Raw genomic sequence first — 13970 nt, 5'->3', positions numbered from 1 at the left:
GAAAACTCGATACAGGAAACAGACACAGAAGGAAAGTAGGAGAAAGAAGTGAGGAAACTAATAAACTCTGATATAAACAGACCTTTGAAATCACAGGGCATGACATACTGTCCATTCAGACATGGAAGTCTATGAGCTTTTGTTTTTTGTCTTTTTATTCTATGGCCTGTCTTCCTACATATAACCTCCAATTTAAGTTGTATTATGGACTTTTATTAGCAAATTTAAAAAAGAATAACTCTCTTGGCTTATGTAAAGGTTTCAATCAGATGAAGACCCTTAATTTTTAAAGGTTATTATATAAGAGCCCCCATAATGCACTTGGCAGTCCTACCTGCGAGAGCAAATAATGAGAGCGAGTGAATAAGAGGGAGAAATCAGATTCCATCTCAATGAAAACCCTACCTCTGCCACTCAATGTGTTTTATTTCTTCTTCTCACAAGGCAAAACTTAATCTAAATGTGTTTTAAGTCTAATAACTCCTGTATGTATAACAGGCCTGGCAGGCAGCTATTGTCTCACTGCTTCATGTGAACAGTGGGCTCCTCTTATTAGCCACTCCCTTTGATAAGGCGCGCTCCACCTGTCCCAGCCCGAGTAAAAGGACCCGCCCTGCCTGTGAAAGTCCTGCTCTCAGGGCCAGGAGGCGCAAAAGAGCGAAGCAGGTGAAATGTGGCCCGACAGGTCTGATGGGAGTGCAGAGAGACGTAGTCAGTGCAGAGAGGATTGCTGAGTGACTGACAAGCCTGTCAGTCAGGTGGCTTTAGGAGCAGTCTGGCTGGAATTAGGACAATGACATTGTTGTGTTTGTGCTGCTGAGAGCTGGTTTGCACCTGTTCATTTCACTGACTGAGGGGGAACCTCGCAGCCCTGAGGATACCCACTGCAGACGCAGCAGCAGAAGCAGACTTAGAGTGGAATTTCCCTCCTGTTCCCAGGCTGGGGCCGGGGGCGAATGGTCGCTCTGAGAATCTGAGCAGAACTCAGGAAGGAGAGTGAGAGGAAGGGTGGGAGGACAGCCAGAGAGGGAGAGGAAGAGAAGCCAGGAGTGGACATTAGAGGAGACATGCTTCGCTACGGTTCAAGACCAACTGTTTCCACCACCACCACCACAACAGAGGACTCTCCAGAGGCTTTAGGGGAGGTAAGAAGCTCGAGAGAAGCGAGAACACTGAAGATCTCTCTGTCTTTCCCCCCATTTCTCTCTGCTCTCCTCTTCTCTCTGTGTTTTGTCCTGTCCAGTGTTTTTTCCTCCCCTCTTCTGTTTGTCGGCTGTTGCTTTTAACTCTGCCGACACTTGTTTTCCTGTCTGTAAGCAAAGAGATCCATTTTCTCTCTCTCTAACGTTTTCTGACTCTGTTGTAGGATGTGTGGCTCTGTTCACTTACACGAGTGTGTAATGGGAGCTGAGCGTGCAGGAGGCAGAGCTGTCATGTTTATTTGAACAGCTCTCTGATAAAACAGGCCTTTGTACTTGCCCCACGTTTTCTTTTATTCCCATGGTCGCCTCATGCAGGTCAACGCGTACCGTAATATTTGGTGAAGCACGCTTGTAGGGTCTGCTGAAGAGTTCGGTTTTTTTCTTTGTACTAAATTTCTTATGAAAAACCTCAAAATAGTAAAAAAAATCAAACAGAGTTCCCACTTTCCATGTATCTGTTTTACTTTTTAACATTTTACTCTGTTTACTCTGTTTTGCATTTACATAAACTTTGTTTGGTGCCCTGTTGCTGCTGTATGTGAATAAGCTCACAGAATTTTTTAGTTGACAGTTCAAGCTTTGCCACAATGTCAGAGATATTTAGATCTGAATTTTATTTTTCTTCATGATGACCATCTGTAAATTCCCCTAAATTCAAACATTTGCCTTTTTTGTCCGTGTGTGTTTGTTTTGTTTTCCAGAGGAGAATCAGACGCCTGAGACTGACTCTGTATCCCGGAGAAAATGGAAACAAGGAGCCAAAAAATGAAAAGTCAGACACTGTAAGTTTTGCGTCTCCCTCGGTGTTACCTCCACCCTGTTACTTTGGCCAGAACCGGCTTCAAATCCATACGGTACAATACGTAAAGTTACATTAAAGAGGAAACGTCATCACACTCGACTCAGTTTGACACTGCTGATCAGAAATGGTGACGTGTGGGAGTAAAAGCACCAATAAAAACCAAACAGAAACCCCTCCCACACACACCTTAATTCATCTTATAAACCATTAAAAGAAAGATGGTGGAAAAGCTGAGATTTATGTGCTTTTTATCATCTGGTCCAGTTATGCAATCATGACAGGAGGGCGTGTGTGTGTGTGTGTGAGAGAGATAATGCACACACAGCTGTTTTACATTTACCTCAAAGCTCTGCTCCATCTGTGCTCTAACACTCTTCCACAGAACAGAAAATGCTAATAAGTATTAACAGCATTAACTCCAAAGGACGGTAACTAAAACAAACAGAGCTCATGAGAAATTAATATTTGCCTACCGAGGTGTAGAATTACTCTTAGTCACGTTTAATATTTGCTGGTATGCTCTGTGATCCTGTGAATTATGGCTGAGTCGACGCCGCAGGCTGCGTGGGTGTTTGCTGTTGGTGGCTCTGCCCCGGTCTTTGTTTGTGATCGGAGGCTGACGCCAAAGTTTCAGAGTGAAAGTGCGAGAACTGAGTGCAATGCTTGGGTTAGGTTTAATCTCTGAGGAGAGGTTTTTCCTTGTATGACTGTGCGGTGTGCAGGATCCAGAAACATGATGGCTAGTTTTGAATGAACCTTGTACAACATGTCCACTCTTTCCACCGATAGCACACTGAAGTAATCTCTGAATGTGGCTGCCTTTGGGAGGGTGTGACTGCGACTATAGGAACTGATGACAAAGGACAGTCTGATGAAGTGTGAACACAGAGTGGAGGGAAGCGCACGTGTTTAGAGCTGATGTGCACTTTAGTGTTTGGGAAGGATGCAGATTTGTGCCCTCTGCGAGTGGCAGCCGGTTTGTCCCAGACATCGGTGACTCCAGCAACAGCGTCAGCATCTGTCTGTGAGATGAAAATGGCAACAAGCGATGTAACGAGTGAAGAAAAGGGTGTTTTTAAAAATAAAAACAGCTGAGTAACAGAGTAACATCACCGCTGCTGGGTGGGATTCATGGCAACACAAACTGGATTTCTAAGACCAATCCAGATGCAGATTTTCTTTACAGTGAGGTATTTCACAATCATCATAAAGCTATCATAAAGATACCACTTTACTCCACACTACCACTCCTGTTTTTTTGTATCATGTGAAAAAAGTTTTCCTATCAGAAAGTATTAGACAACATGTCGCCAGTGACTGCTGCAAGTCTGAAAGCAGTCTTATCATTCCTGAACCCTAATTACCATGAAGTCATCAGCCTCAGTTTCACTGAAGTTCAACAGCAAACTGAAGCTTAAAGTGTACGTGGAACTGCAGCACAGAGTAGAAAACATCAGGCTGGAGCCAGTTAGAGGTTCAAGAGGTTAAAACTTGTGCCTAGTTCATCTGTTCATCATGTTTTCAGTGTGGCGCTTTAAGGTCTCTGCAGGCGCTGCTGTAATTACTGTGTTGTTGCAAAATACCTGCACGTGTTTACACTGGGTACTGATGCTTGTTTTTCAGATAACTATTCGCTCTAGTTACACTATCTTAGATCTTAGATGTCATCACCATGGAAGGTCAAATGAAGGTCAGCAGGAATGTGGTAATGGGGACTGCATCCAGTTAATCAACGAGGAAGGAAATGACCAAAATATCTTTTCTCAGAGATATCCAGCGATACCGTGTTTCAAGAGGAATGCTGGTTCTTCGCTGTGAAGTTAGAAAGGGCGTGTCCTGCAACTCGAGACATCGTGGATTATATCCAACCGGCGACTGCGGCCTAGATGATATGTAGCACATGTGAATCATGACACACGCAGAGGAAGTAAACAGAGAACTGTTACCAGACGATGTTTCTATACCGGCAGCATTGGATTTCATCTCCGTAAAGTGAACACGGTTCAGCCCAGTGAGCTACAGTGAGCATCCTCCGTGCTTGTGTGACAAATAAGGAGCTAATCAGGTCAGACGGTGCAGTCATATGATAGAGGAGTGAGTTCATACAAACAAATGACAGTGTTAGATGACAATGCACTGATGCAAGATTATTTTACCGAGCTGTCTCCGAGCATTTTCTTTTAACATTTGTGAACAGCTCAAGCTCCTCAAGCAACAGAGGAAAAGTAAGCCAGAGTGCTTCTCCCACAAAACTGACAAAGGGCAGGTAAACACGGACCAGTGGTCAAAGCTGAATGGGCAGCACGCAGGGCTTCGTGAAGCGAACTGATAAAGATGGCTGTGCTTCCCTCCCATCTGCTGGAATCCACATCCTCCCGCCTATTAGCAGGCCTTTTCCATTTCTCAACAGCAGGTCCTCTGTAGATTGAGTGGTGCAGAAATGTGAGGCTGGGCTCTGTCCACGAGACCACACTGGCGTCTTTGTTCCTCCTCGCTCTTATCTCTGTGAGATGTGGACACTGATGCCTCTTTTTCTGAGTAGTAGTCCTCAATGAATGACTTCTTTGTGTAGAGACATCTAAAAGATATCAGAATCTGTCTATCTCTAGATCTATCTATAGATCTATAGAAACTATATAATATTCACACACAGTTAAATAAATACTTCAAGAGCGTGTTTACTTGCATTTTTGTTTAGAATCCTGCACTTTAGGCTCACATGAGGCGTGCTGTAGAATATATACAGAAATGATAAAGCTTAATTGAAAATGTTTTGTGGGTGGCATGGTGGTTCAGTGGTCAGCACTATAGCCTCACAACATGAAGTTATGGGGTTGAACCTGCAGTGTAGTGTTTGAACGTTGAACCTGTGCCTGCGTGGAGTTTGACTGAGTGCTTTGTTTGTACTAAAGACGTGGATGTTAGAATTAGCAATGAACCTAAGAGCAGGCTCCCTGCTTGGATATGCTGTCAAGAGAATGGAAGAATCAATGGAAGGATGGTTGAATGGAAGCCATCCACATCAGTGTTCTTGACCTGTTTTTGTTTTATTTTGCAGACTGAAAATGAAAAAGATGTCAATGGGATGTGGAAGAGGAAGAACGGGCTCATCCAAAGAGAGAGTCCACCTGGCCAGGAGTCACCTCAGCAGGTAGACAAAGCAGCCACTGCTTCATTGAGTGAGCCCTGCGCATGCACCGTGAGGCTGTCATTAATATTGTATTCACACATTCAGCATGAACAGAGGCTCACAGGTGACCGTGGCAAATGCTGTGACCATCACAGTTTAAAGACAGCAGGCGTGTTCAAAGTGTTTCTATTTGTTTTTATTTGTTTCAAGTGATAAACTATGGCAAAGCTAATAAAATGAGCTGGATCATGCAAAATTTAAACTTGACTTACTTAGATATTCAATTAACATTCAATTCAATTAGAATAACTGACTGCTTAAGTTACATTTGAAGCAGAAGAAAAATCCCTGCAGCGTCTGTTTACAGCTCTTCATCATTTTACACCAAATGTGTGTATATAAGGATATATGATCGCATGCTCGACAGTGTGTTTCTATTTTGGCGCATGTACACTGTGAAGCACTTTATAAATAAAAGTTATCAAGGAAGACCAATTGATAATGAACAAAAGTGTTAGCTGTATTTCTCTTTATCAAGTAAAGCACCTTGCTCTTGAATTAAAGCTGAAATACTGATTAAAATGTAGTCTCTGAGCTAAAGTTGTTTTTATTTGTGCCCAGGACTTTTGCTGTGTATTATTTAGTCATTGCATTGTGCCACACTGCTCCTGTGCTGGTGTGCATCTGTTTTCATTGGCTGTTAGAGGCACAATAGACAGAAATGGGCAGCAGCTCATGTCCTGGGTTGCAGAAACACGACACCTTCGATGCACTCTGCACCATTTTTTAGCTGCACATTGCCAACTTCCTATTTCCACTGCACAGCAGCGTGGGCGCTGAAATACTTGATCACTTGCACATATGTATGCATGTGCATGTACATGCAGACTCATGCAGTGCATCTGTAAGTGTGCACACAAACACAGAGACACCATGCCAGCATAAGCCTGCCTCAGCGGTAGGTAGCTACAGAAACCTGACCGGGACGATCTTGTCTCCCTCAGCACCTCGGAGACATGACCAATGGGGTGCCAGAGACCTCGCTGCAGCATCATGGGCCCAAAGTGTATGGTGTAGTGCAGAGGACAGGCTCAGATAGACAGGAGGTGCTGGCACGCGAGTGGACAACCAGTCACCTACAGGATGAGATGAGATACATCAGGGAGGTGAGGAAAGACTGAGCCTTCAGGCCAATCATTCTTTTGCCATCACATCATCCATACAAGGCAGAGTGGGTTTCTGTTTAGATGATATCTGTGTTTTCCTGGTTTCTGTTTGCAGGTGAGAGATTCTCTTGAAAAGGTTAGAGAGCGGATGTACGGACAGTTTGGAGGAATGCAGCAATCAATGCAGAAGCTTTCGCAGGAACTCAGGGTAAAGATTATGACAACACCATGTGACCGGATGCACTGACATTCCTCATCAAACTCTGACCTGTAAAGCTGTGCATAAATCTGAAAAAAGCTGTGTGCCACGTGTTTCTGCAGGCTGCCAATGCACACAAGAGGAGTCTAGAGTCAGAGGTTAAGATCCGCACGGCAGCCATGGAGAACTTTGATCAGATGAACAGTTCCCTCATATCTGCTAACCTCACCTTGCAGGTAACAAATCAAAGTCACCAAACACTCCGAAGACATTTTCTTTTCTTTTTTTACTCCGGCAGCTGGATGCTGTTACAAAAAGTCTTCACTGGCTAAAATACGTTCCCTTTGCAGAAATCCCTTCTGGACGACTGTCAGAAGAGAGTGAGCTCGAGAGACGATGTGAAAAGTTTGCGGAGCACCTATGAGAAAACACAACAACAGCTCAGAGACAAGGAGCGCGAGCTGGCTGCAGTACAGGCTGAAAACCAAACTCTCAGGCTTCAGGTAGTCCCGCAAACACAAACTCTTTCTGTGGGAATGAACATGAATCCACGTGTGTCCACAGATGAAAAAAAACCCCCAAAACTTTACAGTGGAAGTGGCTGCTTCTAATGCCACAAGGCCACGAGACCGAGATGTCAGCATGGCCAAAATAAATGGGTGGAATTCAAAATTTTCCCTCAAGTTTTGTGTATGTTTAAAGGGACAGTGAAGTGCTCAGCTGTCCTGTAACAAAGTGGTCTGATGAGTCAGTAAGAGTGATGGAAGGACAGGACGTTTAGGACTTCATGACCCCTACCAACAGTGAATAAATCAATAAATGAAAGAACATTTTTCTATCTCTGCAGCAGGTAACATTAAAATCCAGCTTTACCGATCATCATCACAGTTCCTGAAGTTTTGAGAAACCATCTCCTGTCCTATTTTTTTAAAAAAAAGTTTTAATTTACATTAGAAAGCAGAGAGTCCAGCTTTCAAATCACTGTGTGATCTGAGACACAGCAAACTTTTATCGAGCAGCTCTGTTAACATATCATATTGCTGCGGAACAGAAACACATCAGCTGCATCTGCATCTTCTACCCTGAGCAGAATGTGGCCTAATCAGCTGAGCAAAGTGCTAATTTTTGCTATGCTGTGGACTGTCCAGGTGGAGTCTTCACGGGAGGCCAACGATAAGGCGCTAAAGGAGCTCTCGGAAAAGCTAGAGAAAGAGTATGAGGAAAAGCTGCTGGAAGAACAACGCAGGCACAGGGAGGAGATTGAAAACCTACAGGTCTGCATTCTTTGGTCCTTATTCATACATACATCACACTTTGTTTTTGTTTTTATTTTGACAGCAGAAACCAAACCTATTGACGTAGATAACCTAAGGAAATAACTGTACACAATTTACAAATAAAAAAGTTACAAAATTCTTGACAATGAGGCAAGCCTAAGCTGAGAGAAGAGTGGCAGACATATTTCTGTTTGCACAGGCCCAACTCGATGAGTACATCAGACGACTGGAAGAAGCGGAGAGAAACATCAAAATCGCAGAAGCCAAGATTGCAGAGAGGGACCAGAGGATCATGGAAGTGGAGCGTCTCCTGGACTGCATGGGAAAAGTAAGTCAAAAATGTAACGTATGTATATGTCTTCCTGTTCCCTTGACCCTTGAACAAAATTGTGTAAAACAAAAATTACACTGTACTTTGAGGGATCTGTCATATATCAGTCAAATGTTTAGGAAACGATGAAGATGATACTTCTTAAATGTACAAAAGCAACCTTCTGTAAAAGGTTATGACCGTATACATGTGCACGTAGTAGAGTTCAGTCCATGTTTACTGCAAACAACATAACACTTGGCCAGCTGCAAAAACACCTAGGACCTACTACTTTAAAACCACATGCCTGATACCGAGGTTTCCCTACAGCTCAAACCGGTTGGGCACGGGACCACTGGGGGTGCCAGCAGTCAATCCTTTGACTCCTGTGGACTGTGGGGTGGGGCCTCCATGGATTGGGATTGTTGCCTTGCTTTAGTTGATGCTCAAACTGATAGGGATTGTTGGAGTTTGGAGTGTTTTCCTGCCAGGAGAATCTTTTCAGGTGGATGTTACGTGCCAAAGTTCCCCATCAGGACCCTGTAATCTAAGGAGACGACCGATGTCAGTGATTTTACTTCCCAAAAAGACTCAAACTTTTGAGTATTAGGATTTTCATTCAGCCATAGGAAAACAGATAAAATGTTGTGATTTCCACAGGAGAAGAGCCAACTGGAAAAGCAGCTGAAGGACTGCGAACAGCGCCTACGCCTGATGGAGGTGACGGACAGAACTGACGAAACTGTAGCCAAAAGGTACAAATTAAAGTCCAGATAGAAAATTTAAGCTGCGCGTGAATCTGAAGGCTCTATTACAGCCCTTTCTCTAAAAGTGGATAAAACTTGGCCAAGACTGCATTAGATGTGAGGAAGTTCTTTGTCTTTGGTTTGTTTTCTCAAACATCAAGGAGAAACTTTCATTCTTGGTGCAGAGATCTTAAACAAGGAGCTGCAAACACACAGGATGCACGATAAACCCCACCTCAGACAGCACATCCAACAATAATACTGAGAAATAATTGAATAGGATGGGATATTAATAAAAAAAATAAACATGTTAGTTTTTGTGTAAAAGTTCAGCTTAAAATTCTTTCGTACGTTTACCTAAAGTGCAGACCTGAAAGGTTTTTTCAAGTCAGCTAAGAACCTTCATAAACACTTTTTCTTGAAGCCCGAAGCAGAGCGGCTTACGCTTGGCCCTTTAAACCAGTTGAGCAAGATGCACTTTGGAGCAATTAAAAGGAGATTTTCAGGATGTTTATAGCATTGTGCAGGCAGATTAATTACCTAGAAGGGAAAAAACTACATAACTTTTTCATCGATGTTTGCAAATGAATCAGGGTGCTAGAGTCCTATTTCCTTCATATGTGGGACTACATCGTGGTTGTTTTTTAGGTCCAAAGAGCTGGAAGGTGAAGCAGGTGATCTCCGCGAGAGGATCAAACACTTGAACGACATGGTGTTCTGTCAACAGAGGAAGGTCAAAGGAATGATTGAGGAGGTGAGTAGGATTTATTTATCTGTATGTAGACCATGGATTCAACTCCTCTGTTCCACTGTTTTGATAGTGGGAGTGTCTCATACATTTGCACAAGTAGCCTGTTTACCATTAAAACCATGGATTAATGTCAATGCACACAAGGAACGGAGAACTTTACTGCACACAGAGTCAATAAAGGGCGGGACATCATGCTAACGGGGTGAATTCATGTTCATAATTTTGATGGGAAGGGGTTGGAGATAAAGGGGCATTATTTGTCTTCACTGAAGTATTTATGGCTCAGTTTTTCATTGCCTTCATTTCTATGTATGGAAAAACAGAGATTAGATAACGACTCTAGTTAAGTTTGCTGTGAACTGGATTTTCCATTTCTGTTTTCCCTGTAAATTATATAAATAATGTTTTTAAAATGCTTATCTTTTTGAATTTGTGAAGGTCGAATCTCTGCGAGCTCAAGTTGCTCAGAAGGACATGTTCATCTCTGAGCTTCTGGACAGGATTGCAATAGTGGAGTGTGAGGTAGGATGAGACTGGTGTGCTTTCTGTGTGTTTTAATAACTGGTGGTGGGGTGTGATAATCTGCTTCATGGCTTCAGATGATCACATGGGCTTCTGACCACTGAATAACTGTGTTAATCCCCCTCTACTGCTTGTTGCTGCAAGCGTCAGGTCATTTTTTTCATGCAAAGTGACGATAGTCTTTTGCATGTAACTGACCTGATATTTCTTGTTTCCTGTTTTCCTTTTCCTAGAATAATGAATTAGAAGACAAGCTCAAGTATTTTATGTCCACACAGAATAAGACGCAAGAGGTTTTGGAAACCAGAGAGAAAGGAGTAGGCTGTGATCTGCTCCCCAGGTAGGATTGTGATACTAAGTAGCATTGGGTTGTGTTTTCTTGATTAGGAGGTGTTTTCTCACTCTGGTTTCTGACTGTGCTTCTGCAGACATGAAGCACAGAGGTATGATGTTGAACCTGTTCAGTGTGAACCAACTCATCTCTTTCCCATCCAACCCCCATCACCTGATCATCCTCTATCACCTGTGAAACTCCCATCACCCACCGAACCACTGTCACCGACACAGCCTTTATCACCCACTCATCCTCTATCACTTAGACCAAGCCCTTCCTCCATAGCGCCCTCATCCCTGGCACAACCCTCATCATCACCTCCCATTCAACATCCATCGATCTCTCTAACACTGCCCACTCAGCCAAGGACGTTTAAGCTTAATAACCCTCCCCCCAGCAGGCTACATTCAAGTTTACTAAAGTACACTCCTGTCCAGTACAGCCGCTTCCTGGATTCCAGACCCTCACAGGAGCATGGGACATTCTCCTACATCCACCCATCTGAGTCTGAAGCTGGTGTCAGTCCGGTCCAGCCTGGAGAAGACGAATTGGACGCACAAACAAGCAGAGGCACACCCTCCATACAAGAAGAGTCCACTTCATCCCCGCCCTCTTCTCAACCACGATCAGGAGTGCGAGTTTATACGCCGTTCATGAAACTTATGGAAATGACAGCAAAGATAAACATAGATTAAAGTTAAGTAGCAGTCCTGGAAAATGCATGAGCCAAGACTTAAATAAGGAGAGTCAATGAAGCTATGAAGCCATTTAACTTAGTATAATTACTGAAAACAGGGTTAACAAGTAACGCACAAACTTCTTTTCATAAGCAACAAAATCAAAAATAACATTTTATCAAACTGGGAGTGAAAAAAAAAAACTGGAAATTAAAAGAAACTCACGGAAGTCATTGTCCCCAGTTACAAACTAGTTTGATCCAGATTCCCTGTCAGATGATAGCTTAGTTTCCATGTGGATGACAACATGAGTGAACAGTTTAATTACTTTTCTTTAAACCTGTTGACAGTTGGATTTTATTTTGTGTTTCCTCTCTCTTTTTGTATCAGTGCTAAGTACAGAGCTAACCTGTATGTCAACAGTAAATATGTAGCTAAAGCTAAATAATAGTATCCTCTAACTCAGTCTGCGTATGCTGGGAAAGAGACAAGCGTATTAAAAAACTGGTTGGAGTAGTGCAGTAGTAACATCCTTTATTATTCTCTTACTTGAGCTTAACATTTACGTACTATATGGACCATAAAATTGTCAAATTGTTCACAGCAAATTGTAAAAAATAACAGTCTTAAAAACAAATTTTAATAATGTAATATGATAACATACTCTGTGTTGGTATATAACATAGAGTAACGTTAACTTTAGGATTGAAAGTGAAAAAGTGGTGATGTAAAGTCAGGTTAGCCATTAAAACATCAGCTAGTGTGCTTCAAGAATACCGCTGACTCAGAATACATATGCAAAATAATAATATGTAAATAAACTACGTGGACAGAACTACCGACCTAGCTGCACATTACTCACGGTCTGACATCCCCGTGTTGATGTTGTTATCATCATAATAATGTTGATCCAGCATCAACATTACACCTGACCAATGACGTTGGAGCATTCAGTGAGCCAAGCATTAGCTTAGAATTTAGCCACATTCTAAGCTAATGCTAAACGGCATTAGCCAACCTAACTTGATAATGCCAGTTGGCTAACAGCCAACCTAACTTGATAATATATTTATTACATTGCATAACTTTATAAAGAATATGGTTAATAAAACACACAACGTTTTATATAAACAAAAGAATCCCCCCCTCCTCTTTTATCAACAAAGTGAATGGTCAGTTGCAATGTTGATCCTGGACCAAGATTATTATGATAATGCAGGGACAACACCAACACTGGGATATCAGACACAACACAACACACAGCACACCTGCAGGAGCTGCTCTACCATGTAAACCCATGCAACGGGAGCATTAAAGTGTGCTCTTTGGAACAACCAATTCTTTGTAAATACAGACTGCCTGGCCAGGCATTTGACTTTATACAACTGAATTCTTGTATTAATAAGAATTGTCTAATATTTTTGTCCATATAGTGAAAGTAAGAGGGTTACTTATGCAATCAGAGCTGTTAATATTAACTAGACCAAAGAGTGGAATTTTTTCCCTTAAACTTCTATTGTCTTTGGTCAATTTTTATTTATTTATTTTTACAAATATTCTTTTAAAAATGTACTAACACAAGAATCAGTTTTAAATCATTTTAAAGCTGGCACATCCATGTCAGTAATATCTCACTCATTTATGTCGGAGATAATGATTTTTGGCCAGTGAAGCAAAAAAAGTCTTATGTGGGTTTCTGTCCCATGTTTGCACATAGCTCTAATAATGATAAAAGTAGCTTGATGTAGGATGTAAATGATGTGATGCTATGTAAAAAATATTTTTCTAACTGATATAATATGGAATATATTTCTTTTGTTTACAGTGAATCTATTCTATTCATGTTGCTCACTGAGCTATGAGCGTTCAGTCCTATATGAAGGTCGATATGGTTATTGCGTGTATTTTCCTATCATTTTATATGTGGTCTGTACAAATTAAAGATATTTTGTTACTGTCAATAATATAATATTTATTACCATGCTTTGTGCCTTTGTGACAGCCTACTCTGTGATCCTGGTGGTGAAAGGAAAGCTATTTTAATTGGAAGCAGGGTAATGTGGTAAAATAGGACGTGGTAAATTCTTGAGAAATCTGTTATTAACGATATTAACTTTAATGAGGTGACTGCCGTTCCTGAGCCACTGGCACAAGTGTTATCCAGGTGTTGACTGTACTGCCACAGCTGTGTTTGAAATAGTTTTATGATGTGCCTTTTCCTCGTTGATACATATAATACTACGATTAATGATGAGAGGCCAGCATCTGTTTGGATAATAAAGACTGTGCAAATGATCCTGAATGTGTCACAAGATGGCTGCGCTTACAAGAAAGAGGTTTTGTGTTTTCTCAGCCAAGAACAACTACAATTTCATTTTCTGTTTTTGAGAAAGGAGAATTTAAAAAAAAAAAAAAAATAAAACAAACAAAGAGTGATGTTTTGTTTAAGTGGTGAAGAAAGCTAATACTGCAAAACACCATCTAGTGCATGATCTGCGAGCAATAAATGAAATCACTGAAATGATGCCACCAGTAGTAAATCCCCACACTATACTGAATCCAGTCACTCCAAAAGAACAATGGTTCTCAGTGATACACTTATCAAACGCTTTTTTCTCAGTGCCTTTACACCCTGACTCATAACACCTGTTTGGCTTCACTTTTGAGGGACAGAGCGATTCAAACAAAGAGCGATTCAGAAGACCCTTATGAAAAGAATATCGAGGGAACAGTTTACCCTGCCCGGGATAGGGTTACCGGGGCCCCGCCCTGGAGCCAGGCCCGGGGAGGGTGCCCGAGGGCGAGCGTCTGGTGGCCGGGCCTTAGTCCATGGGGCCCGGCCGGGCACAGCCCG

At 42.1% G+C, this 13970-nt stretch overlaps 1 protein-coding gene across 3 annotated transcripts; it reads left to right on the top strand.

Annotated features, from left to right (window-relative positions):
* The first annotated feature begins 684 nt into the window (after positions 1 to 684).
* myzap (myocardial zonula adherens protein) lies at positions 685 to 13411 on the top strand. 3 transcript variants are annotated; one of them, XM_013913044.1, is made up of 14 exons: positions 685 to 1145; positions 1904 to 1984; positions 5063 to 5155; positions 6139 to 6300; positions 6416 to 6508; positions 6622 to 6735; positions 6850 to 7002; positions 7648 to 7773; positions 7976 to 8104; positions 8747 to 8841; positions 9481 to 9586; positions 10022 to 10105; positions 10384 to 10445; positions 10534 to 13411. In XM_013913044.1, exons 1-14 carry the CDS (start codon positions 1068 to 1070, stop codon positions 11132 to 11134), a joined length of 1977 nt encoding a protein of 658 aa, XP_013768498.1. In that variant the 5' UTR covers positions 685 to 1067; the 3' UTR covers positions 11135 to 13411. The 3 variants fall into 3 exon arrangements, with proteins under 3 accessions (XP_013768498.1, XP_013768497.1, XP_013768499.1); XM_013913043.1 differs by having other exon boundaries at positions 10339 to 10445; XM_013913045.1 differs by having other exon boundaries at positions 686 to 1145; positions 10339 to 10445; positions 10882 to 13411.
* Positions 13412 to 13970: the final 559 nt, after the last annotated feature.

Source organism: Pundamilia nyererei, unplaced genomic scaffold (genome assembly GCF_000239375.1).
Source record: "Pundamilia nyererei isolate P.nyererei 1_Seehausen unplaced genomic scaffold, PunNye1.0 scaffold00112, whole genome shotgun sequence".
NCBI classification, from domain to species: domain Eukaryota; kingdom Metazoa; phylum Chordata; class Actinopteri; order Cichliformes; family Cichlidae; genus Pundamilia; species Pundamilia nyererei.
The sequence above is the reverse complement of the archived record's forward strand: the minus strand, read 5'-3'. Positions and strand labels throughout refer to the sequence as shown.